This window comes from Quercus lobata, chromosome 12, assembly GCF_001633185.2.
Source record: "Quercus lobata isolate SW786 chromosome 12, ValleyOak3.0 Primary Assembly, whole genome shotgun sequence".
NCBI lineage: Eukaryota > Viridiplantae > Streptophyta > Magnoliopsida > Fagales > Fagaceae > Quercus > Quercus lobata.
Window position 1 is genome coordinate 34,044,061 of NC_044915.1, and position 25,742 is coordinate 34,069,802.

The 25,742-nt window shown below is 33.2% G+C and overlaps 2 protein-coding genes and 1 pseudogene across 7 annotated transcripts; all 3 read left to right on the plus strand.

Moving 5' to 3' along the window:
• Positions 1-4,563: 4,563 nt before the first annotated feature.
• Positions 4,564-12,932, plus strand: LOC115971303. The gene is made up of 13 exons (XM_031091139.1): positions 4,564-4,758; positions 4,907-4,968; positions 5,573-5,651; positions 7,783-7,920; positions 8,037-8,170; positions 8,524-8,644; positions 8,719-8,792; positions 9,761-9,905; positions 10,196-10,345; positions 11,478-11,573; positions 11,648-11,743; positions 11,900-12,099; positions 12,549-12,932. Exons 1-13 carry the CDS (start codon positions 4,597-4,599, stop codon positions 12,781-12,783), a joined length of 1,692 nt encoding a protein of 563 aa, XP_030946999.1. The 5' UTR covers positions 4,564-4,596; the 3' UTR covers positions 12,784-12,932.
• Positions 12,933-16,006: 3,074 nt separating this feature from the next.
• Positions 16,007-19,266, plus strand: LOC115971305 (putative pre-16S rRNA nuclease). Of its 6 annotated transcripts, none has more exons than XM_031091145.1 (8): positions 16,012-16,135; positions 16,503-16,665; positions 17,089-17,146; positions 17,504-17,572; positions 17,650-17,745; positions 18,129-18,218; positions 18,772-18,839; positions 19,235-19,266. In XM_031091145.1, exons 2-7 carry the CDS (start codon positions 16,517-16,519, stop codon positions 18,820-18,822), a joined length of 513 nt encoding a protein of 170 aa, XP_030947005.1. In that variant the 5' UTR covers positions 16,012-16,135; positions 16,503-16,516; the 3' UTR covers positions 18,823-18,839; positions 19,235-19,266. The 6 variants fall into 6 exon arrangements, with proteins under 6 accessions (XP_030947007.1, XP_030947009.1, XP_030947005.1 ...); XM_031091144.1 differs by having other exon boundaries at positions 16,016-16,170; XM_031091146.1 differs by having other exon boundaries at positions 16,016-16,170; positions 17,089-17,125.
• A 2,559-nt stretch (positions 19,267-21,825) lies between these two features.
• Positions 21,826-23,037, plus strand: LOC115970572 (annotated as a pseudogene).
• The last annotated feature ends 2,705 nt before the right edge of the window (positions 23,038-25,742 follow it).

Sequence of the window (25,742 nt, forward strand, 5' to 3'; positions counted from 1 at the left end):
CTGAAAGGAGACATTATTCAGTGGAACCGTAGCAAGTTTGGAAATGTAAGTCGTCAAAAGAAAGAATTATTGGAGGCCTTGAAATTATTAGATGCTAAGGATGGAGTGTTTGGCCGTTTTGAAATGGAGATAAGTGAGAGGGTTGTGGTGAGATCTCAAATGGAGAACCTTCTTTCTTTGGAAGAAATCTCATGGAGACAGAAATTGAGAATGCTTTGCATTAAGAAAGGAGACAACAATACTAAATTCTTCCACAAGATAGCTAATTCTTGGAGATGGTATAATCATATTAGTATGTTGGAGGTGGATGGAGGGATTTTGCAGATTAGCACAGTGAGGGGAAAAATATAATAAGTTAACATATGTTGGAAAGAATTCTGGAAACTAGCATCTTGAGTTTTAAAAACTCGAGATCGATGACGAAAATCGAGGCTTTCAAACTCGAGTTCTACTGCTGCTGTGGAGCAATTTAGCCACATAGATCTCGAGTCTAGAAGACTTGAGTTCTAAAAAGCAAAACCGAGTCTTCGATACTTGATTTTTGTCGGACTTGAAGCAGAACAAACCTGAAGAAGAATGCAGCGCCGAAGAAGACGATCTGGTTGGAGATCTGTAGCGTCGAAGAAGACGATTTGGTGCTGGGTGGGCGATCTGGTTGGAGAAGAACCCTGGTGGATGATCTGATCTTCAGCGACTGGGTGGATGATCTCGTCTTCAGCAACGAGGAGGAAGAAGAAGAAGGGTAAATAAAATGGTGGAACTCAAGTCTTAAAAACTTGAGTTCCACGTGGATTTTTTTCCACATCATATACCACAACTGACAAATCGAGACTTAGAAACTCGAGATGCTAGTTTTCCAGATTATTTTGAACCGTGACAGCTAACAAAATTGTTTGATATTTAAGGTTAATTGGAAAAAAAATTTGAGGTGGATGGGGTCATTTACCAAGTAGTACAGTTTTATAAAAATTGTATAAGGAGACAGTGGAGTGGAGGCCTTTTGTGGAAGGCTTGGAGTTTGATTAGATTGAGGGGTTGGAGAGGCAATGGCTTGAACGGAGGTTTGAAAAGAAGGAGATTCTTCGAGTTGTCAAAGAGCTAGAAGGAGATAAAGCTCCAGCTCTTGATGGTTTCTCTATAGCCTTCTACGACCATTGTTGGAGAGTTGTAGAAAGTGATGTTTTAACTGTTTTTGAAGAGTTTTATCAACATGGCAAGTTTGAAAAATCTCTTAATGCAATTTTCATAACTTTAATCCCTAAGAAGAATGGTGCCTCCAATATTCGAGACTTCAGACCTATTAGCTTGGTGGGAAGTGTGTATAAGATCTTGGCTAAGGTTTTGGTGAATCGCTTGAAAAAATCGCTTGAAAGAGGTTTTGGATCAGCTGATATTTGAGTCTCAGAATAGTTTTGTGGGTGGTAGACAGATACTTGATTCAGTTCTTATTGCTAGTGAGTGTGTTGATAGTCGGGTGAAGAGTAAGATTCCGAGGGTTATTTGTAAGCTGGATATTGAGAAGCCTATGATCATGTGAATTGGGAGGCTCTTTTAGATTTGCTAAAGAGAATGGGATTTGTGTTGAAGTGGTTTAGGTGAATCCATACTTGTATATCTACAATTCAATTCTCTGTCTTGGTTAATGGGTCTCCAGTTGACTTTTTTGGAAGCTCGAGGGGACTAAGACAAGGGGACTCGCTATTTCCTATGTTGTTTTTGGTTATGACGGAGGTTTTTAGTAGGATGATGAAAAGAGTTGAAGGTGCTGGTTTACTTCATGCTTTTAGGGCAGATGGTAGGCAGGGTGGAGGGGAATGTGTATCGCATCTTTTATTTGTGGATGATACAATTTTGTTTTGTGATGCAGATATGGAGCAGATTTTACATGTTTGGATGCTACTACTTTGTTTCCAGGCTATGTTAGGATCAAAGGTTAATGTTTTGAAGAGTGAGATGGTTCCCATTGGGGAGGTTCATAATGTCCATGCTTTGGCAGGGATTTTGGGTTGTAGGATTGGGTCATTGCCTATGACCTATCTTGGTATGCCATTGGGGGCAAGGCCCCTACTATTTGAAATCCTATATTGGAGAAAATAGAGTGTAAGTTGGCTGGGTGGAAGAAGCTGTATTTGTCAAAAGGTGGATGACTGACGTTGCTTAAGAGTATGTTATCTAGCCTTCCTACTTACTTTTTATCTCTTTTCACTATCCCTACACATGTGGCTAATAAAATTGAGAAGTCGCAAAGGGATTTCTTGTGGGGGGATTCCAAGACACATTTGGTGGGATGGGATAAGGTGTGTGCACCTATGGAAAATAGTGGGTTAGGAGTAAGAAAATTAACTACTTTTAATAAAGCCTTACTAGGGAAATGGTTATGGCGGTTTGGGGTTGAGAAGACAAGGCTCTAGAGAAGAGTTGTAGCTTTGAAGTTAGGGGAAGAGTTGGGGGGGGGGGGGGGGTTGTGGAGAAGTTTTGGATGGGTTGGGAGGTTTTCAGCAAAAATATTTAGTTTGAGGTAGGGCTGGGGGATAGAGTGAAGTTTTGGACAGATCGGTGGTGTGGGGATTCACCACTCCAACTGACCTTTCCGGTTGTGTTTGGGATTGCTTCCAATAAAGCAGCCTGTGTGGCCTCTTGTCTTGAACGGTTGGGGATAGAGAAACGGAGAAGTTGGGATGTTCGTTTCATTTGGAGACCAAATGATTGGGAGATGGGTGTTGTGGATGAATTTCTTCATACTTTGGTTTTTAATTTACCTCTAACTGAGATTGGAAACCATATGAGATGGAAGTTGACGAAGAATGGAGATTTTGATATCCGCTCGTTTTATAATAAACTATGAGGTCCCTTGCCCATTATCTTTCCTTGGAAAGGTATTTGGAAGGTTAAGGCCCCTCGGCGTGTTTCTTTCTTTGTTTGGACCGCCGTTTGGGACAAGATTCGTATGGGTTAAGGGTTTGATTTTGTTGACTGGTGTATTATGTGTCGTTGTAATGGGGAGACGGTGGATCCTTTGCTACTTCATTGTGGAAAGGCTTATCGGTTGTGGAGTTTAGTTTTTAGATCTTTTGGGATTTCGTGGGTCTTGCCAAAATCGGTTGTAGATACTTCTTTTTGGTTGGTGGAATTGGTTGGGAAGGCATTCGTCTAGCATTTGGAATTTGGTTCTGTTGTGCTTAATGTGGTGTATTTGGGGAGAGCGAAAACATGGAAAGCACTGACGGCCAGTTGCTTGCTTCTTTCAGTGGCTCCCTTTTCAATTGGACTAGGGCTTGGGGACTCACCTCTAGTGATTCTCTCCCTATGTTTCGTAGTTCTCTCTTTTGTAATTAGTATTCTCTTTGTTTTTTTCTTCTCTTTCTGTAATATTTGATATGCCTTATGCTGTTATGCATGAGGTAGTTTTTTTGAATATACATCTTTATTACTTATCAAAAAAAAGAAAAAAGAAAAAGAAAAATTAGGAAGGATTAAACCAAATCTAACATTAAGAAAAAAATTACGCCAAATGTAACATGTTGTTAACTCATATAATTTAACTCAATTAGTTCCTCTCTTTAGTACATATTATATTAGAGTGACATGACAAGATTACCAAATACCCTTATGCTAATATAAAATAAAAATTGCATATAAAAAACAAGAGTAAGATTAACAATTTGGTACTTTAAAAAAAAGAAGTGAAGTATAAATACAGAGAAATTTTTGAATCAACTGGGTATTAATTTTGCTTTAGTATCCTCATCCTTCTGCTTGTATTAGTCAATTTTGGTTTTTAATGCTGAAAATTTGTACTTGGTTTCCTTTCCCCTTTGCATATCGATCAAATTTCCTTGGAATAGTTGTGATTTCCAAAATTTTATTGTGGTTTTAGCTATTTCTTGCTTATGTGAGATAATTCAAGTGTTTTAATGCCCTATGAGCTCTAGCTCAAATGCACCACCACCTCTTGTAAGAGCAAGGCGGAGGGTGAGGTTCTTAGGTTCAAAACCCACTGGATGCGTAAGTTGTCAAAAAAAAAAAAAATTGAAGTATTTTCATTTTTAATGCAATTCAATTGGATTAAGGTTTAGTTAAGTTTTAGAAGATTGTTCTTAGATATATATATTTTTTTTCGATAATTAAGAAAAAAGTTTATTAAGCAAGGTCACTTCGTGCATGGAGAATGAAGTAGCAAAAAAAAGAATATATACTGAGAAAAAAGAAAAAGAAAAAGAAAAGCAAACTGTACAAACAAGAAGAGAATCTAGAAACAACTAGACCTGAATGCCCTAGCTTGTTAATAGTCAAACAAAGTGCCAGTAAATAATGCTATGAGCTGATCCTCGAATGCTCCTTACCCTAAAAAATGCAACTATTACGCTTCCTCCACATAATCAAGATTAGACATGAGGGTACCAGATTCCAAATATTCAAAGCATGCATCTCTAACCAGTTCTTAGATGTTTTACTGAGTGGTGCATTTTAATGAAGGGATTTATTCACAAATATTCAAAGCATGCATCTCTAACCAGTTCTTAGATGTTTTACTGAGTGGTGCATTTTAATGAAGGGATTTATTCACATTTTATATTGTAGGATGTTGAGAGCTTGATGGAGTCTGTAGAGCAACTTCCCCATTCACGTGCCTCTGGTCCTTTATGCAGCTCGTTGATTGTTGGCATTAAATGGTTTAAGAAAGCCGCAGAGGCAATCTCTGTGCCACGCGGTTTCAAAAGATGCAATTTGAGTGATGTTGAAGAAATTCTTGCTGAGGTATTTGCTTGCTGGTTGTATTGCCTCTTCACATTTTCAAGAATCTACTTCCAGAACTTTATAAATGGAATACTTAGCATTAATTTTATCCAATAGTTTAAAGTTTATTTGTTATATAGGATTTATTTTTAGGGTCTTCTACTTGCAGAATACCAATGTCTCCTTTCCAGTGATGGTTGGTCAACTTGAAAATTCTATCCAGAAACATAAGTGAGTCCACTGATTATTTTATTTTATTTGTCTTCATTTTGTTATTTTTACCATTCTTAATTAAAATTTATCACTTGGGTTTGTAGCATTAAAACACACCCAGGTGTAAATTTGCACATTTTTATATTGAGCATTAATTTCAAGCATACTTTTAGATTTGTAACTCTATGCTCTGATGAAGTGTCTTCTTGCCATAAAAAGTTCAAATGTTAATCAATCAACCATTGCAGATTATGTATCTACTTGAAAGTTGCAACTTGTGCTTACTAACAAATGGTGCCTATAGGAGTCTGAAATCTATTCTCTCATTTTTATCCATTCACTCGTGTCTCTTTGTTCTCCCCCGTTATAGTTTCTTTACAAATGCAGTTTTTTAATTTTATTTTTTAAAGTTCTCCTTGTAGTTTTTTCATGGTCTCTTTGCCTATGCCCTGCTGCAAACCTAGATGAAGTTTCTTGTCATATTTAATTGTGTATATTTGTGCAAATTATTCTCTAAGATTGATGAACAATTTTGGGTTAACCAAGCTTTGGGAATATTTCTCTTGATTATATGTTTATTTAACATTACTTGATTCTTATTACATTGTAACTGTACATGTAGGCTGTGGCAAGAACAAGTGCTTCAGTTTTTCAATCTAAAGCTTGAGCATCGATCTTGGTCTCAAATGCTAGAGCTCAAGGTATGCTGTGTGTGGGCATGTGTTTGTAAAAGTTTGATTACTTATATTGCCATCAATAAAGCCACTTATATTCTTTTTCCATTTTTTTGAATCTGTATAATAGTCACATGTTGCAATTTTTCATGTTCATCAGTATATTGATGGGCCTGCATGCTAATTTGTTAAAATATCAATAAGTTCTATATAGACTAAGTTAGTGTTTACCATAGATTGCTTTACCTTTTCTATTGGTAATGTCAATTTTGTATTTCCAAAATATTTTCTTTTATGTTGGTCAATATAATTATTCTAGAAGATCCTGTTGCTTCGAGGGAAATGAGTTACACATGCTAAAGTTGGAATTTTTTATTTTTGAGGACTCTATACGACTGGACTCTGACTTCTCACACTTTCTTTACCTTGGACTTTCTAGAGTTCATGGATAAACATTTTTTTTTTTTTGGGTTTCTCCTTTGTGTACATCCTGTGTACTAGGGTTGTGTCCCTTCACGCTCTTCTGTTAATAATTTTTTTTCTTATACAAAAAAAAGGTACATGTATTTTACTTAATCAAAAAAAGAGAGGGTACATGTACTACGTCAATCTGTCTTTGTAACTTTTTCATGCTTCTGTTGGAATTAAGGTTGCATAGGAATACTTTCTTTCTTTCTTAGTCAAATTGGCACAAGAAAGCTTTAGCCATGCATATATCATAATGCTACATGAGTTGCCCAGACCTGCTTACAATTAGTAGAGGTGCATGGACACGACTAAAAGCTCAGTGTCTGTGTCGGAGACAACAGTCGGTGTCCATGAAAAAAAAATTATTTTTATTTTTATTTTGGACATGGTCAAGACATGACTGGGACACAGTTACGACATGGTGATAAAAAAAAAATGATAAAAAGATGGAAAAAAAGGTGGGATTTTTGAGCAGAACGGGCCATCACCTCTGGTCTTGGTTCTTCAATGCTCTCTCTTGATTTGGTTCCTGTTGTCCTCCATCTGCACACCAGTGAAGCCCATCAGTGTTGGTCTTGGCCCATTGGCACTTGTCTCAGCCCATTGGCACTTCTCTCAGTCCATTAGCACTGCTAGCTCCGCATTGGTGCTGGTCTTAGCTGATCTGCCCTTGCCATTTGCTGTTGTCCTCAATTTTTTTCTGTCTTCTTCTTGTTTTAATTTGCTTTTGCTAAGGGATGTTTGTGAGGCTTTTCATTTTATTAATTAATGCTTTTCACTTCCCCACTGATACGAACCTCAAAAAATGCTTGTTGTTAATGAATTAATGTATGAGAACCAGGCTGACTGATTTTAATTAATGCTTTTTGTTTCCAATTCTGTTGGTCAAACAAAGCTGGAAGGCAATAGGGAATAATGTTTAGCACCCAAAACATAAATTATTATCACTAATTATTATTATTTTTTTTGATAAGTATTATCACTAATTATTATTACGAATTTTAGTTACAATATTTTAAATATGATCACTTATTAACATAAAATATGCTTAAAATATAAAATATACGTAAAAAACTAAAAATATAAATTAATTGCTGTAGCCCTGCAGTGTCATGTCCTAGTTTTTCAATAGTTGCCGTGTTGCCTTGTCTCATGTCATGTTGTGTTGTGTCCATAACTATGAACTCTTGTTGTGCATGGAGTTCTGTTTCCTCCAATGAGCAGTAGTATTTCATTGGACTTCTGGGTTGCTAGTTACTATAATTCTGGGGAATGATGTCATCATTTCCCATCTTATTGTCTTATATTTCTTTTTGATTTTATTGTTCCTTACTATCGTTGATTAGTCTCACGATGTGGCTGAAAGGATTTGATGCTCTGGGTTTCTACTAACTATAATTCTGGGGAATGATGTCATCATTTCCCATCTTATTGTTTTATTTATTTTTTATTTTATTATAATAAAAAAAAAAATAATAATAATCTTTTGATTTTAGTGCTTCCTTACTTTCGTTAGACTCACAATATGGCTGAAAGGATTTGTTGCTTTTGATTTTATGTTTACAAGAAATTATCTTTCTAACCTGTGTTGGAAATCCTTTGGCAGCTTCACTTGTTTTAAGCTATACTTTCAATATGCTACTGATATTAATGACTTCTTTCGTTGGCTAATTTTGTGTGCTATCCGCAGGAACTTGGAAATGCTGTTGCTTTTAGTTGCTCAGAACTCGATATGGTCTTATGTAAAGTTGAAAGGGTTGAGAAGTGGGTGCAGCGCTGCATAGATGTGATTGGAGAGAACAATTCTTTGCTTGATGCTTTACGAAAGGTTTCAATCTGTCGATCTTATCCATTTTCTCATACAATTTTGATGTTTTAATTTCTAAAATTCATTGATGGTTTAGTCACAACTCACAATGTCCGTTTAATAATATCATTGTACAGATAAAGCAGACTCTAGATAGATCTTTGTATATATATGACACGTCATGCCCCTGTAAAACCAGAAACTTATGTGTCTGCTGCTCCAATGATAATGATGACCTGGCGCTTCTTACTTGTTCTACATGCAAGTACTGGTAAGGTATTTTCTACTATTATGTTGGTGTTTCACTTTTTTACTCTGTTTATCAAGGTTGAGAAACCACAGTCAATAATATATCATCTGCATAGTAGGTTGTTATTCCAATCTCAATTTTATCCTGTAGTCATCTGATCTTTATTTGAGGAATTTTAAGCTTCTAGACTTCACCATTGTTCTGTAGATTCCTCCTTGCCCCTCTTTTTTCCCTTGCCTACCAATTAATCTGCTAATGAACATCCCAAAAAATTTAATTGTTGTTCTACTTCTACCTTTCACAACTTTTTGTTTTCTTTGCTTTACTTTTTATATTCTGGTTTCACATGTTCTAGATATCTTTCATATGAACAGCTATCATTTGCGGTGCCTAGGACCAACGACAATAGATTCAAATCATGCCGAAGAGTATATATGTTGTTATTGCCAAATTTTGGAGGGTGGATCAATTTTTCAAAATAAAGGCGGTCCTATGGTATTACTTTATTTCTTCAATGTGTTTTCCATAAGAAGCTTGTATGCTCTGTCTCACATCTTTGCTTGGTACAGAGATTGGGAGGGAAGCGTCCTGAATTACAAATGCTTGTTGAACTTCTATCTGATGCTAAAGACTTTTCTTTGTGGTAATATGTTGCACTATTGATGAGAACTACTTTTCAATTTCTGTAATATTTTTAATTTCATAAATTATTAGGTAATACTTGATTTTTTTTCCCCTTGTTAAAAAAATTGGCAAAACTGATGCATCTTTAGAAGATTTTTGGAATTTCTTATGATGCTGAATGCGCATGATATAAAATTATAGTCTTCTTCCTTGCTGTGTAATTCAAATTCCTTTGCTTTTTTACTTTTCCTCCCCCACATTATAAACAGTTTAACTGTGCTGGATCATTTGATTCTAAAACTAAGGTGGCAGTAGTAGGAATAGCAAGAACTGATCTGGGTTTTGGATGGAGATTCTTTTCTATTCAAACTGATTCAGTGCTAGCAGCTAAGGCTAGAGAACTACGTAGTATGGCTGAGCAATCACAGAAGTGGGATAGCTGAGACCTTGGGTTGTGAAATTCTATGACAGACACTGATGTCTAGCAGTTTGTCACCAGCCTGTTTAATAACAATACCCTTTCAGGATTGGAATTACTGCTACTACATATGACTTGAATTTTTGCTAATAGACTTCTACGTTAGCTTGATTTCAAGGTACTCCTAAAGCTGAGCAGGTTGGTTAGCAACCACAACGGAGCTTGAGGGTGTGCCCTGTAAACTGGGTATCTTCTCTTCTTCTTCAATTGATTCTTATGTTAACCAAGAATGGCTAGCCTGGTCCACCTTATGTTTGCCTTTTGGTTTTCTTCCGGTTGTGTACTTTTGGTTTTTGCCTCTCTTGTTAGGCTCATGGATTGTTTTACCTCATGCTTATCTAATTGCACTTACATAACTACTATGGGTATTTGACAGTGGCAAAAATAAATGGTTCACTGAATTTGGCACGTGCTTTTGATTGGGTTTTTATTGAATATTATATGATGGGTTATCAAATTCCTGCACGTGAATGTTTTGTTTTATTGATAACTGCTGATGCTTTCTACAGGATTGAGGAAAGAGATGTATTGGAACAGCTTGTGGATCAAGCTCAGGCATGCAGAACTTTCTTGACAGAAATAGTCAATTTTGCTTTAGCTTATTTTGATAAAGATCTCGGTGTGGTCTCTGAAAAATTAACTACTGCTCTTAAGGTACTTGCCAAGGCTAGCATTATTTACTGTTGGTATATTATGCTGTAGAAGCATTTGGTTGTTGTATTGTACTCTTTTTATTGAGAACCTGGATTGATTTCTCTCTGCTGGATTTGACACATTTCCTTAGTGCATAATTGGCTTTAACATTTTAGTGCTATGAATTTTGTTAGTTAGCAAAAAATGTAATATAGCTTCCAATCTAATAAAACTGTTATCTTTTAGTGTTAACTGTTATTTAGCCACATATTTGTACATTCTTCCTTATTGGAAATTGTTTTATTGCACAGGCCATTGAAGTGGCAGGTCTTTATGATCATCAAGCTAATCACAGCCTTGAGCTGGCATTAACAAGATACTCTTGGAGATTCAAAGTCAATAGGTTATTAGGGGGTTTACAAAAGCCCACGATCCAACAGATTCAGCAGCATTTGAAAGAGGTGTGTTTTATCAACTATTAGTACTTGTTTACTTGTCTTTTGGGACTATTCTACATTCTTAATATGGATTATTTGCTTTTGAATTCTCTAGCACTTTCTCACTTGGGGTAGTTATACGAGTGGGATGGTTTGCATGGGGATAGCATCTTCCAAGAGTATCCATTGATTATTTAAATCAATATTTGTCAGTTCTTGAGAAATACTAAATAAAGACAGATGAAAAAAGACAGAAAACCATTTCCACAAGAACCTAATATGATTTAATGCCTATGTTGCCCCTACAAAATTCATGATGTGTTGCATGTCTACTGCCTTCTGCTTTGTGTCTCTAATTCTATGAAGGGACTAAAAATTCTTTTTTTTAGGGAAGAAACATAAACAAAAACATATAGAAAGTGGAGAGGAGGCTTGGCCAGGGTTGGGGAATAATGATTGATTTGGGTTTGTGAGGACTATCTTCCCTTTTTGGGTAAGTAGTGAGGACCAGTTACAACCCCTTATAAGGTGTCGGAGGTACAGTTAGATACTAGAGGTGGTTGGTATGGGCAGTCAATCCAGGCAAATCCTTTTTTCACTCTTAGTTCTTCTATAGCTCTCAGTAATTGTTTAGCAATCCATCTATTATAGATGCTCGAGTATTGCTATAAGATATCATTGGGTTGCTGTGGTATTACTTAGGTTATCTGGGTTTTCAGTTTGTTGAGAAGAATTTGTTGAAGACAATGTTGCTGTAAGACTGAAATTTGGTTACAAATACTTTTTTGTTGAAGGGCTGCATTTTTATTATTGGCTTATTTCCACTTGGGGTGCTTTTTAATCCAATTACATCTGTTCTAAATAGGCCCTTCCCATAATTCAAGAGTTCAATATTAATTACTCCTTGTAAAGAAGGTTGCAGCACTAATTGATTTGAAGATCTTTGAAAGAACAAATATGACCCGAAGTGTCAGTGCATTAATTAACCTTCCTCAAAAGTGAGCTGGACAGAGAAGACACTTTCTGGGATTTAGAAAATCTCTCTTTGAAATTTGTATTTGTTTGACAGAACTTGATTTAAAATTTTATTTCTTGACAAAAGCAATTTTGCTATACTGTGATATAGATGATGAACTAAATCAAGAATGTGTGGCAGGGTCTTTCTATGAGCATTCCACCTGAAGATTACTATAGGCAAAGACTTACGGAAGTGAAGCGTATTGGCTTGCAGTGGGCAGAACGTGCCAGGAAGGTCTATAAATTTCTCATACTCACTCTCTCTTGCTCTCTCACTCTCTCTCATTGGCTCTTTTGTTTTATATACAGGTTGCAACTGATTCTGGAGTTCTTAGTTTAGATAAAGTTTTTGAACTTATCATGGAAGGTGAAAATTTGCCTTTTTACTTGGAGAAGGAAATTAAGGTACAGAGATAACACCCCCCCAACCCCCCCACCCCCCACAAACACACACACACACACACACACAAAAAACTATTTATCTTTGTGTTACTTGAAAAAGGAAAAAGAAAAATATTTGCCTTGGCATTTCATTGATCAGCCAGTGTTTGGTTGGTGCAGTTACTACGAGAACGAAGTATGCTTTATTGTATTTGTCGAAAGCCATATGATCAGAGAAAAATGATTGCTTGTGATCAATGTGATGAGTGGTACCATTTTGATTGCATTAACTTAGTTTCCACACCAAAGGTCTACATCTGTCCTGCTTGTAAGCCTCAACAACAAGACTTGTCTGCAACACCTTCAGTTGATCTTGATAGGTAAGCTTTAAGTTAAGAAAAAATTCCTTGCATGTAAATTGTAATTGCATATATATTGTATTTTGCTGTTTGCTTGAGGACTTATTTTGGGTTTGGGAATGTAATTTAGTCAGTACGCACAAAATACAGAGCTGAAAATGCATGTTTGATGATGGTTTATGGGATAATCTCTTCCAAACGAGCATTTAAAGGACATATGATAAAATGAAAATCTCTCTTTAAATGATTATTATTGGGAGGAAAGTGCTGGGAGTGATAAAATCTTGCCAGATTGTCTTTTATTCTGTTGGTGATAAATTATGAGTAGATTTTTTTATAAAATTTGAGGGAGAGAAGAAATTATATATTACTTCTGTCATCTTTTTGGACCATAATATCTGTTTCAATATATATATATATATATATATATTTCATCTTTAGTAACTTTTTTCCCTTTATTGCCTTGACAGATCAATTAGTGTCAAGTTTGTAGAGCCTAAAACACCTTCTCCTATACATACAAAGAAACTGAAAGAAGCTGAGCCTAGTCCAAGGCAAAAGATGCTTTCAATTACAGATCATAGTAATAGTTTTAGCAGTGGGATTGAACGCTTATGGTGGCGAAATCGGAAGCCCTTCAGAAGAGCAGCAAAAAAACGTGCTGAGCTTGAAATTCTTTCCCCATTTTTCCATGTACAACAATAAAACTGGAAGTAGATGGTTATCAATCATTTAATTTATTCAATTGATTTTTATGATTTCCGCTCAATTATCTGTTTTCAGCTCCTTGAGAAATAATAAGAAAATTTTGTCCTATAAACATGTGCTCATCTGCATGTGAAAATTTTTGAGCAGGCCCACAATTTGAAATTAAATTGAGCTTCCTGTTCTATGCTCTTCCTTTCCTACGATTTACTCGTTTTCCACAAAATTTCGAGGAGACACAAGTGGTGAGCATTAGAGAGAAAAATCAGAAGGCATATTTCACCCTTGTGTCTCCTCAAACACATTTTTCTCTATCACTTCTTCTACTAATTAACTTCAAAAACCATTCTCTCATATGATCCTTGACATGCACATATAAAGTTCTATTCTTTCCTTACCAACCCATCCTCCCTTGTGCTTTGATTTTCAATTTTGAGGCTAGTGACTTTGTCTTAATGCAGGATTTCACCTGTAGCGGCTGAATATGAGATTTTCTTCTTGATGAATAATTCTTTTTTTCTTCTTGGTTAATACAAAACGTTCACGATACTGAACATGGAATTTTTGTTGTTGAACACAAAATTCATGTCCAAATGAATATGGAATATAACATTTTTATCTGTGCTAAATTCATTATTTTAGCCTCGCAGAATATTTTACTTTGATCTTGCTGAATATACTATTCTTGTCTTGCCGATTACATTTATCTAGCCTTGCTGAAAGCTACCCCATGTTCTTTTTCGTGTCTCTTTAACATCTCAGGATTGCAATCTCTTTGTTGTCATGCTGTTGAATGCATCATTGCTAACTTTCTTCTCCTTGATTCCTTTATTCAATGCCTAATATGGTCTCTAATGCAAAAGTTATTCAAACAAACTACAGGATGAGTCTTATAAATGATCAATTTACTCTTTTTTATTATGAATATTATTTTTGTTGTATTCTACTTTTTTTAAACAAGTTTTGGTGTATTCTACTTACGCATATTTATTCCTTGCTCACTTATTTTTAGAAGAAAAAATCTATTTCACACCATTTATAATTCTATTTCACCTACTCATTAGTCATTACATTATGAAATACAATGGTAATGGCCATAGAATGCCTCATTGACAATAGTTCTGGTCTCAACTCCCTAAAAGTACTCAAACTTAGGTTCTGTTTGGTACCTCATCTCAAATTCATATTTTTACATTTTAAACAACATTACATATTTTTTCACCTACACGTATTTCAAAAAACTACAAACAACCTTTTTTCAAACTACTCTACCAAACACTCCCTTAATCACTGATGTATTAAAACATGATACATGTATGGGCCCAAAAAAGACTAACAAGCTTTTATATTTTGTCATCACCAACAATTAAATTGTCCCATAAAATGAAAAAGCTTATTATATATACGCTGCTTTGTGGTTGAAATTAAGTGGTGCGAATGTGCTGTGACTTGAGTTTGAACAAGTTTAAAATCTCGTTTATTTTTATTATCAGCTTTTATATATATATATATATATATATATATAACTTTTAAAAGTTTGACCTTTTTATGTACAATTGTACTTATTTGAATTTATTTATTTTTGAACAAAATAAACCAATAAAAATAAGTAATTCCAAACATAATTAAAGATTTCAGGAGAATTCACTATTTTATCTTCTTATACTCTTGTTGAACTTAAAAGATCAATGTGTTGTAATAAAAACTTTTAAAAGAACATAATTTCTTTGATATTTTGCTAGACAAAATTATTCGGTATATTTGGTGTACTACGCTCTCCATTTACATAATGTGAATCCCGCAAATGAGGCTCATATTTATGAGGAGAAAAGTGTAGAACATTGAGTATACATTAATAGTTTCTCATCCACAATACTTTATTTATTTAAAAAAAAATAGGGAAAATTACAACTTACGCACCTGTGGTTTGACTGAAATTTAAGTTGCCTATTTGTGGTTTGAAATTTGACACTTTACTCACCTAAAATTAGCTTAGTTAGAGTTCCATAATATACATCTGTTAAAAATATGGTTAAATATGTAATTTTATTCCACTTTTATGTCTCTCTCTTCCAAAAACACAAAAAAATATAAAATACAAGATCAAAATGGATCCAGTGGAACACTTTTATCAAGGGATTTCAAACCACAAGTAGGCAATTTGAATTTCGGTCAAACCTTAGGTGGGTAAAATGTCAAATTACAGATAGACAACTTAAATTTCGGTCAAACTACAGGTGTATAAGTTTTAATTTGCCCAAAATAATATAATTATTATAAGTGGGGAAGGAGAATTTGAGCTATGGTTCTCATCATAAACAGAACCAATCAACTCCACAAACCTACAAGGCTCTAAGCCAAGACTATAAAAAGTTTAAACCCCTTATCCTGAGCATTTGATAATTTTATTAAAATTTTATATATTAGTGAACGCATACAATTTCATTCATCCCTTCTAAATGACTTTCCGCATTTTACTCAATGTCAACAATGTATAGAAAATAACAATTAAAATGGTATGAATACAAAACGTTGTCAAAGTCCTAACAATAAGTTTGGGGTTATGAATGGGTTGGATTTTCAAATACCTTTTACCTATTTATTACTCATTTAACATAGTTATGATTCAAACCCAACCCAACTTAATCCAGTCTAATTATTTAAGGTAAAATCTAGCCTATTTATCTAATTATGTATGTGTATGTGTGTATATATATATGGGTAAAATATTTACATAAAAAAATAAAAAAATATACCCCAAATATTTAAAATGAAAAAATATCCTCAAAACATTCAAAAATGATGAAAATAATGTTAAGAGGTTTAAAATTATCATAATACCTCTAAACCTTCAAAATGAGGGAAAAAATCATTATAGTCTAAAAAAATGGAAAGAAAATAAATGCATTTAAATGCATCCAGATGATTCTTAAAAAAAAAGAAAAAAAAAAGCATCCATGTACCACGTAGTAGGCACGTACTTTACCTAAAGAAATTTTTTATAAAAAATGTTATTATATACTAAAAAAAATATCTACTAAATGTCTAAAAAGAAGTTGAATGATATCAACAAATTACTATGTTTACAAAAGCTTTGTAATTCCATTAGTATCTTAGTATTTTTAACAAAAATATACATGATTCAAATATTCTCTCTCCCAAATGTCTAGTTAAATTAACAAAAAAAACTTCTAAAAAAAAAAAATCTAGTTAAACTCCATCCGACAAAAATAAAAAAATAAAATCAAAAGTAACCCCCAATTACTACTTATCATAAATTGGTATAATTGGGTCTGTAGACTCTGTACCCATTTTGAGAGTTTCGTCTGAAACATTGAAACCATTCTGAACGGTAACTCACTTCGTCTGAAACATTGAATTTCACTTGTAAGAAATCTCTCTCTCTCTCTCTCTCTCTGTTTAACTTTTTGCTCCAAAAGTGTTTGTGAAAAAATATGTCACGGTAGAAATATGTCACAAATAGCATTCGATCTCTGTGTAGACAAACTGTTTGTAAAAATGCTGCAATGAAAATGAACTTTGTGCCGAAAAGCTGGACTTAATGCATTAAAAAAACAAAACAAAAAAAAAAGTTTATTTCTTCGCATTTTGGTAGTAAAAATATTATTGCCCATGTTGTTCATTTTTGTAATTTTAATTTGCGTAAAACATGTTTCACAGAGTGACAAATAAAAGGTTTTGTTTTTTTGTTGTTGAAGGGTCTGGTTGAGTAATGAGGTACGTGAAGTCGTTGAACTTGTTCCAGGATTTGCTCACGTCAAAAGCAGTAAAACGGGGTCGTTTGCTTGGTCTGGATGTTGGTGATAAGTATGTTGGACTAGCTGTTTCAGACACTCACAATAAGATAGCTTCACCTCTAAGGTAATCTGATTTCTTATACTTATTATAATACCATGAAACCATGCTTGACAATGCATTTTAAAGGCTACCCGGTATATGGTATGGTCAGTGAATGTTGAATCTCTAATTTTATAGACTAGAGCAGCATATCCCTCTTACCACCACGGGGTGTGGCTTGATGGTAGGAGTTTTTTTATTGCTTCACTTGGTGAGCGGTTTGAGAGATAGCTCCGTCAAGGCCTCGGTGGTATTACCCATTGCCGTTATGTAGCGTGGGGTCAATGAGTCCACATCGGAGACCCCTTTTTCATTTAGCAAAAAGAAAAAGAAAAAAAGAGCAGCATATCCCTCTTCAGGGCTCCTCTTTTCCCCATTTTATGTTAGTGTTCTCATTGAAACTTTGTTTATTATATGGTATAAATGTCAATTTTTGTGATGCTGCAGTGTTCTGCTAAGGAAGAAATCAAATATTGATCTAATGGTTAGTGACTTTCGAAGTCTGGTGAGTACTTTCTGTTGATTTTCTTTTATAAGATTGTATTTTGTTGTCATTATAAATTTGGAAGAAGATTATAAATCGAAATGATTGTCTGTAGTATCATCTTAAATCAAAAGATGGTATCCTATGATCGAATAAACTGAACAATTGTGCTAGTGTCATGGAATAAAAAATTGAGTCTTGTTGTTATGTCTATTACAAAACGGTATTGTCTACTTGGTGTAGCAAGAGGCTTTTTTTTTTCCCTGCAAGAAGTTCTCTATCTAGATAAATTGGGTATTTACGTTGGGTGGTGTTGAAGTTTGAGCTATCTTCAGACCAAAGTCAGAGTCACAAACGGCTTCTTCTGTTCATGTACAGATCTCTGAACTTTCTCTGGTGGGCTTTGTTGTTGGCTGCCCTTTTGACAGACAAAGAAGTGCTCCTGATGTGAGTTTTCAAGTGGAGCAATTAATATAGATTCTTGTTCTTTCCCTGACTGCATTTTAATTTTCCACCATGATTAGGCTGTGCAAGTGAAGCTTTTCATTGATGATCTCTGTAAAACGGGGAAACTCAAAGGTTTGAACTACACGTATTGGGATGAGAGTTTTACATCTAAGGTTGGTCCGTTTGGCTATATTGTGAGATTTAGTGAAGTTTCTTATGTATAAATTGTGACATAGCTATAGATACAGAGCACATGTGGAAGGTTTTTAATTAATCTGATGATGTACTTGGATTACCCAGTGTCAACCTAATATTATGATTACTATGTGAGCTCTGTGGTTTTCCTTTCCAAAATGTTGAAAATGTCAATTTCATTGTTTGGGTAGCTAGCTACTGGAAACCTGGCCTTTGCCTAGGAAATGTTGGATGAACTGCAAAAGCTAGATTTGGCAAATTATAATGATTTATGCATCTCAATCTCAATTTACATCTGGTTATCTGTGTTCTTATTACTAAATGTCAAAGAGTATTAAGAGTTCATGTTACTATTTTGCAGAATGTGGAATTACTGTTAAAGCCTTTGAATTTACATCCAGTCCAGTCAAAGACAATAATTGACAAGTTTGCTGCTGTGGGAATACTCCAGGTAATATTCATTCTTCTATGCATTCCATCAAAAAATCAAATGGTTACTGTGCTTTACATATTTTACACGGAATTCATCAATGTAAAATGCAATGGACTCCAATTGTTATATTAAGCACAATGTACTCGTCCATGTGCTATCACTATCAGACAACAAACTGGTATGATTAGAGATCTAGATATTAATGTCTATTTAAAATGTAATACATTCAAGATTTACCTGGTAGGATTAGAGATTTACATATTAAAAGATGTGTAAATTGTAATATAGGCAAGAGGTGACTAAAATGTACTAAGATTGATTACTGAAACTAAAAAAGATGGAATAACACTGGCAGTAAGAAAGCAGGCCATAGTAATTATTATTATTATTATTATTTGGGGGTATCTTGCTTATAGAACTTTCAACATTCTGAAAATTTAAAGATCTTTTGAAGTCTTAAATAGACTAAATCTGAGAATAGTTATGCAATATTTGAACAGTTAGTTTGAAGGTATTTTCAGAGCAGTTATTCTGAATTCAGAGCTGTCTCATACGCTGGCAATTTGGGCAGGGATACCTGGATTATGTTAACAGGAAGATGAAGTTGGAAGCAGCAGAGTAAGATGTCTCTAAATGGATGTAAGTTGCTTGTTATTCATGTACATAACAGGACTGTTTAATGAATGTTGTACTCACAAGTCACAACATTGATGTACCTCTGTTTTTGAGTTTCACAATTCTCTTCGCTTTGCATTATAATTTTTCGAACTGTTTGTTTCATCATCATGAACATGAAGTGTTTTAATTTTTTAATAGATCTATTCTACTTATAAAAAAAAAAAAGTAAAAAAAGTCACAAGTCAACATAGTTGTTGAAGCAATATTATGTGACAATTTAGTTCATTGTCATGTTTCACTTGAGTTGCCCTGAAATCATGGTCCTACTGGAATAAAAAAATTGCAAATTTTTTTAAAAACTGTCTATTCATTAAAATTACATGTCTTTGATATTTAAATCTGATGAATTACTATAGGCTATAGCTCACTAACAAGGCCAGCATTGGGGGAAAAAAAGGTGGAGCTGTGGATGCATGGAGCATTTATTGAAGACAGCTACAAACCAAGTGGATTATTTAAATCTTTACATGCTCTATAATTTGTTGTAAAATTTGTTAATGAATGTGATGGGAACTTTATGAATGTAACTTTTTTTTAATAAAAAAAATTCTATTAGAAATAAGGCTCCCTCAAAAATTTAAAAATTGCACCTGTCACTCGGTCAAAAAGAAATTTTGGTTCTCTCTCTCTTTTTTTTTTTTTTTTTTTCCTTGAGTATTTTATTATCTTTTTTGATTCAAGGATGAATTACTAACTTTGTTATTAAATCTTCAATTTTGTAGTCATCCCGACAAATTGATATCAAATAAAGTCTCTTATTTATCTATATATAATTTATATAGTAAAAATATATAATAGTTAAAGGGTACTATCATTTATTATTGCTACATTTTTGTTGAGTTACATTAGTGGTCATATCATCATTTTCTTTTCATCCTTAAAAAGAGAAATTTATTAATGTATACAATATTGTATTATGTCTTTATACATTCTCAAAACTAATTGTAACTTACCAATCATGATAAAATAATCACTTTTTACTATCATGATTTTATACATTCTTGAACCTTTTTATTTTTGGAGAAAATATACATTCTTAAACCTAAATGTTAATTATAATAAAAAAATACATGTAATATGAATACCTTGGGTGAAGTCACTATTTATTTATTTATTTTGTTTATACTCACCCAAAAAAAAAAACCATTGTATTCATAATTGTATGCTACTGCATTATTCAAGACTAGGTTGAAAGGTTCAGTACCGCTCCTACATAGTGAACCATATGTCATTTTAATTAATTTTAAGAGAGAGATAATAAACACCTAGTTCGATCCATTTTGGGTGAGTATAAACTAAAAATAAATAAAGCTAATGAGTGCCCTTAGGGCACTGGTTAAGAATCCAGTTAAAGAAAGTTTTGAAATCACTTTTATGGGAAATGAAAAAAATTATCAAAACATTAATTGCTTTTTTTTCTCTTTCCATGACTTTTATGGGAAATGAAAAAAAATTATCAAAACATTAATTATTTTTTTTTCTCTTTCTATGAAAACTTTCTTTAATTGGATTCTTAACCAGTACCTTAAGGGCACTCGTTAGCATTTTCCATCTTTATTATCTCCATACCTTAAAGTTGATGAAAATGAGCTATAGCAATACATCTTAATAATTATATATTCAAGCTGAAGCGTAGCATTTGTTTTTGTTGTGCCCTTATTGAGCCATAGAATTTTAGTCCAATATTTTGGTCTACTTAGGTCTATTTCAATTCACTTACTCAAGAATGAAAAAGCTAAGTTATAAGAAAATGTAAGTTTGGATTGAGAGTACCTATTCTAATATAAATTTATTAAAAAATATACATCTCAAACTCGTATTCCATTAGAATTGATTTAGCGTTAGATGCTAGTATTAAATGCTGTTTCAAATCCTTCTAGCCATCATTACCAACCATGGGGATATAACTAGAGATTATGGGTTGAAGACTTACTTGAAGTCATTTGATCTGCTTGCTTGCATTCCTACAGTTCTCTCAAACTCCAGAACACCAAATTCACTAATCTTAAACACCAGCAGATAAGTTACTGTGAAAGAGGCCGAGGCTAAGTAAAAATTGAAGTTGAATTTGAAGCGGCTTGATGAAATTTTTGAGGCCAGAGAACTTAAAAGTTGCTAAGACAGATTATGCAACAAATAAAATGTATAAAAATGCTCTAGAAGTCGAAGTGAGATTGTGACAAGTTTTTGTAAACTTGCACAGCGATTTTAAAAATAAAAATAGAAAATCTTATTTTCCGGTTAGAGAGATCGATGGGTTTTCTTATATGCTATAAAATTAATTTATAATATATTACAAAATAGAACTAGACAAATAGTTATGAGAATTATAATAGCTTAATTATTTGATACCGAGAGATTGAACCAATTAGATTAGTTGACACCTTCAAATCAAAAGATATCATCATGTTATGTGTGTCACACACTCTAATCACATTTAAAAAAAAAAAATTAAATTAAATACATAAATTAGAATTTACGATAGTATAATAACAACTCGTTCTTATTATAGGTAGTTCACATCCATTGTATCTCTTAGCAAAAAAACCCTTACTTGAGAGAAGCCAATTGTAATTACTATCTTAATTTATACGTGAAAGTTTAAAATCTTACGTAATCTATATCCCAGCAATGACACAAACACTCACTTTTTCTGTCATCTTGGCTACTACACAATTATAGCTACCTAACTATTTCAAATTGGGGTGAGTAAGCAAAACCAATACCTATTAGTAGCTTCTTTTGTGTCCTACACTCCTCAGTATCCACTTTAAAACCACCAAAACAAACTCATTTACATTACTAACCATTCCACCTCTCTCTCTCTCTCTCTCTCTCTCTCTCTCTATATATATATATATATATATCCCTCCCCACTCTAATTATTTGCAAATCAGTACAACCTGCCTCATTTTCTCTGAGTTTGAGTTAGTACATGCACATGAATATGGCTTTGAAAGGCATCAACATTGCCATCCTTTGGCACTTTGCTTTGGTTCTTGTCATTGTTTTGCTCTCCACTCCTAATGTTAGTCTTGCTAAGAAAACAAAGATCACTGGCTTAAAAATGAATGCGATTGATAATTGCTGGAGATTGACATGCAATAAAAGCAATATCATTGATGATTTCACCTAAAAATGACGTTGTACTAATTGTGATGATTTTTTCCCTAACATTGTTCATTACAATTAGATTTTTTTATTTTTATTTTTATTTTATAAAGTTGATCTAGTGCTAAAATATACCTTATATATCAATAGCAAAACAACATAATCATTCATAGTCTTCGAGTCCACCATTGCCAATCCCAACCACCTAGCATAGTAATGGGTCCAGACTCAAAGATAGTTTCATTAAGTCAAGTTGATGGAGATGCAATCAGATTGGTTACTGCATCAAAGGTCTGGCTTGACCATAATACACTTTTATAAGAGTGAGGGTGGTCTACTTGATGTAACTCGGGGTTCTACAGATATCACCATCTCCAACAACTGGTTCAAAAATTAGGACAAGGTCATGCTTCTTGAACATGATGATGGGTACTTGCGTGACAAGAACATGAAGGTCATGGTTATGTACAATCATTTTGGACCTAATTGCAACCAAAGGATGCCAAGGTAATTGATCCACCACATTCAAGGACTTGTAGGAATAAACCAATGATTATCAATCATAACTTTATGAAGTTGCTACGGTAATTTTTTTAAATCAGCTATTTAATGCACACAAATAAACTTTTCAGGATTCGATTTGGATATGCACGTGGTGAACAACATTTACCAGGGATGGATGCAATATGCTATAGGGGGGAGCATGAATCCTAGTGTCAAGAGTCAAGCCAACCTCTTCATTGCACCGAAATCAGGGAATAAAGAGGTAAAATTTCAATACTTCCATTATCTTTTAAGTAATAAAAATGCATTTTACCAGTACTAACACATACACAATGCATAATATTAATATTAACAGGTGACGTGGAGAAATGGTGAAAGAGGGTGATGGAAATTCTACTCAGTGAATGATATATTTGAAAATGGGGCTAGATTCATTGAAACGGGTGCTGGTGGGGTAAAGCTAAACTATAACCGTGAACAAGCTTTCCGAGTTGCAGACGCAAGAACAATGAAGTCATTGACAAAATTAGTAGGTGCTTTATGATGCACCCCACGGTTTAGATGCTGAGGCAAAGAGTTTGAAGAGTAAATCTGAATGATTTTCATCATTTTATTGCTCCCATCAAAGATCAATTGTTGTGTAGTTCCTATCAAATAAAACAAAATTTGTTGTGCAGTTGTTAAGATCATATAACTAATGATATGAATATTTAGGGGGCATTTTCCAGTTGACGACATTTAAAAAAAAAAAATTCTTTGAATTCATATAATGACACAAAAGTTTATATACTTGGAAGCTATCTACCATGTACCGCCTCCAAAAAAGTAGTGTTACTTGAGCTATTGGGTATGCACATTTGTTTTTTTGTTTTGTTTTTAAGCTAATGAAAAAGAAACAGTAGTATTGCTTGAACTATTGGGAATGCACATTTGTTTTTTAACTAAAGAAAAAAAAAGTTGGTTCATGCTAACTAGTGCCTCAAGGGAATTGGTTAGCAATCAATTGTAGGAAAGTTTTGATTTCATGGGAAATGAAAAAAACTGTCAAAACATTAATTATTTTTTTCTTTTTCCATAAAAGCTTTTTTTAAATGGATCATTAATCAATCCCTTAAGGACATTCGTTAACATTTTCCAAAAAAATTTTACTTGAGCTGTTGGATATGCATATACACATCCAAATTCTATGACATTTGAGTGAAACTTTAGGTTTATTGTGCACTTTCGTGTTAGAACCTCATTTTTTCTCTCGTATTTATGTTTACTTTTAAAATATAAATAAATAAATTCCATGACATAGCTAAAATGAGAACCGATTATCATTTGAGGAGCTGCTAGCTAAAAGAAAAACTTGTCCGAAAATAAGATTACTTGAAACTAGTTTGATATAGCATGACTGCTTTCAAAAAAAAAAAAAAAGTTTGATATAGCATGACTAAAAAGTGTACAGCCTAAAAACAATGACGCGTAGAACATTGAAAAAAAAAAAAATATATATATATATATATATCAAATTTCCATCCTCAAATGGAAGAAGCCCATAAAGGAAAATAAAATTGTAGGGACTTGGGAGGAAGATTCTTTGAGATTGATGGAAATAGGACGTTGGGTTAGTATATTGCATTGCGCGTTGTCAGAAGAAAAGTAAGAAAATTAAGCTGGCATTATTATTGTTTTTGTCTTCATTTCAACTCCGTAGTCTTTACTTTCTTTCAAAAATGGAAAGGCACGGGACAACTTTCTTTACTTTCATAGACATACATGAATGAAAGCCTCTTTTTCAAAGCATTTAATCCCTTTCCTACTTCTTTTTCATTTCGTAACACACTGATTGGATCCCTGGAAAAACTCTATTATGCTTTCAGAGCATGTTTTTTCTCCCTCACATGAGGATGAACCCACATGGGCACGGGACAACTTTCTTTACTTTCATACATGAATGAAAAGCCTCTTTTTCAAAGCATTTAATCCCTTTCCTACTCTTTTTTCATCTCGTAACACACTGATTGGATCCCTGTCTCTAATTCCAGTTTAGTCTTTTATCAATTTTCCAATCACAAGAACAGATTCAAAGCATTTCATTTCCCTCTTTGATTATGCTAACGAGTATCCTTAGAACATTAGTTAATAAATTGTTTTTGAAAAATTTTAACACCAGTTTTATAGGAAATGAAAAAATGTGTCAAAACATTAATTACTTTTTTTTTCTTTTTCTATAAAAACATTTTTTATATGGATTGTTAACGGACATTTGTTAGCATTTCCCTTCACTTTTTATCAATAATATAAAATTATAACCTTTCTAATTAAGAGTTTGTCCCACGTAATTTAGAGAATTTTTCTAAATTTAATAACCATTTTGCTCAGGCATTGCAATGTGATTTCCAATAAATTTGTTTCCTCACTCGGAGCGAATTTTCATGCAACTACTTGCTGAGGTTCCAAAACTAATTTCCTAGCAAAAAATTGAAAAAAAAAAATGTGTTGATATTAATGATATTTATAATATATATGAATTACATTCTATTTACTTTATTTAAACGTGTGTTTTTTTTAAAGGTAAAAATGTATTAGTTGTATGTTGACATTTTATAACTCACAAAACTTTTTATTCTCAAAAAATAAAAAACTCACAAAGCTAGATATCTTTAATTTAGTTTATCTACTAATCTAACTCATTATAGGTTTTTTGATACTATGCAATTAGCAGCTGTGATGTTATATTATACCGTAATATTATATTATTAAAAAAAAAGAACATTAGGGATCCAAAAAAAATGTCACAACACTTTTTTTTTTTTGGAGAAAGTCAATACCCTTATTTTTTGTTGTGGTAAATTATGGTTTAATATTATATTATTCTAATTAATTTTTATTTAACCTGTGAGGCTGTGATAGACTGAAACCTTGGTTGTTGTAAAAATATTATGATATTTTGTTGTCGATGTAGAACAAATCATTGTAGAATTTCTCACATTAGTTTTTGGATATTTTCTTTTCACCCTTTGCTATTTTATTTGCTTAAATCTATTTTTTAGCAAATAAATAAATATTTTTAAAAGAAAAATTCTTAGTTTACAATATTGTATTATCATTCTATCAATGTAAAATTTACATTATTTCTAAAATAAATGTGTATAACATTATATATTTTTATGCAAATGTGTAAAATGTTGTACATATTTATTTAGTCTACATTGTAAATCTTACATTAATAATACATTGTCAACATATAATTGTCATTTTTTA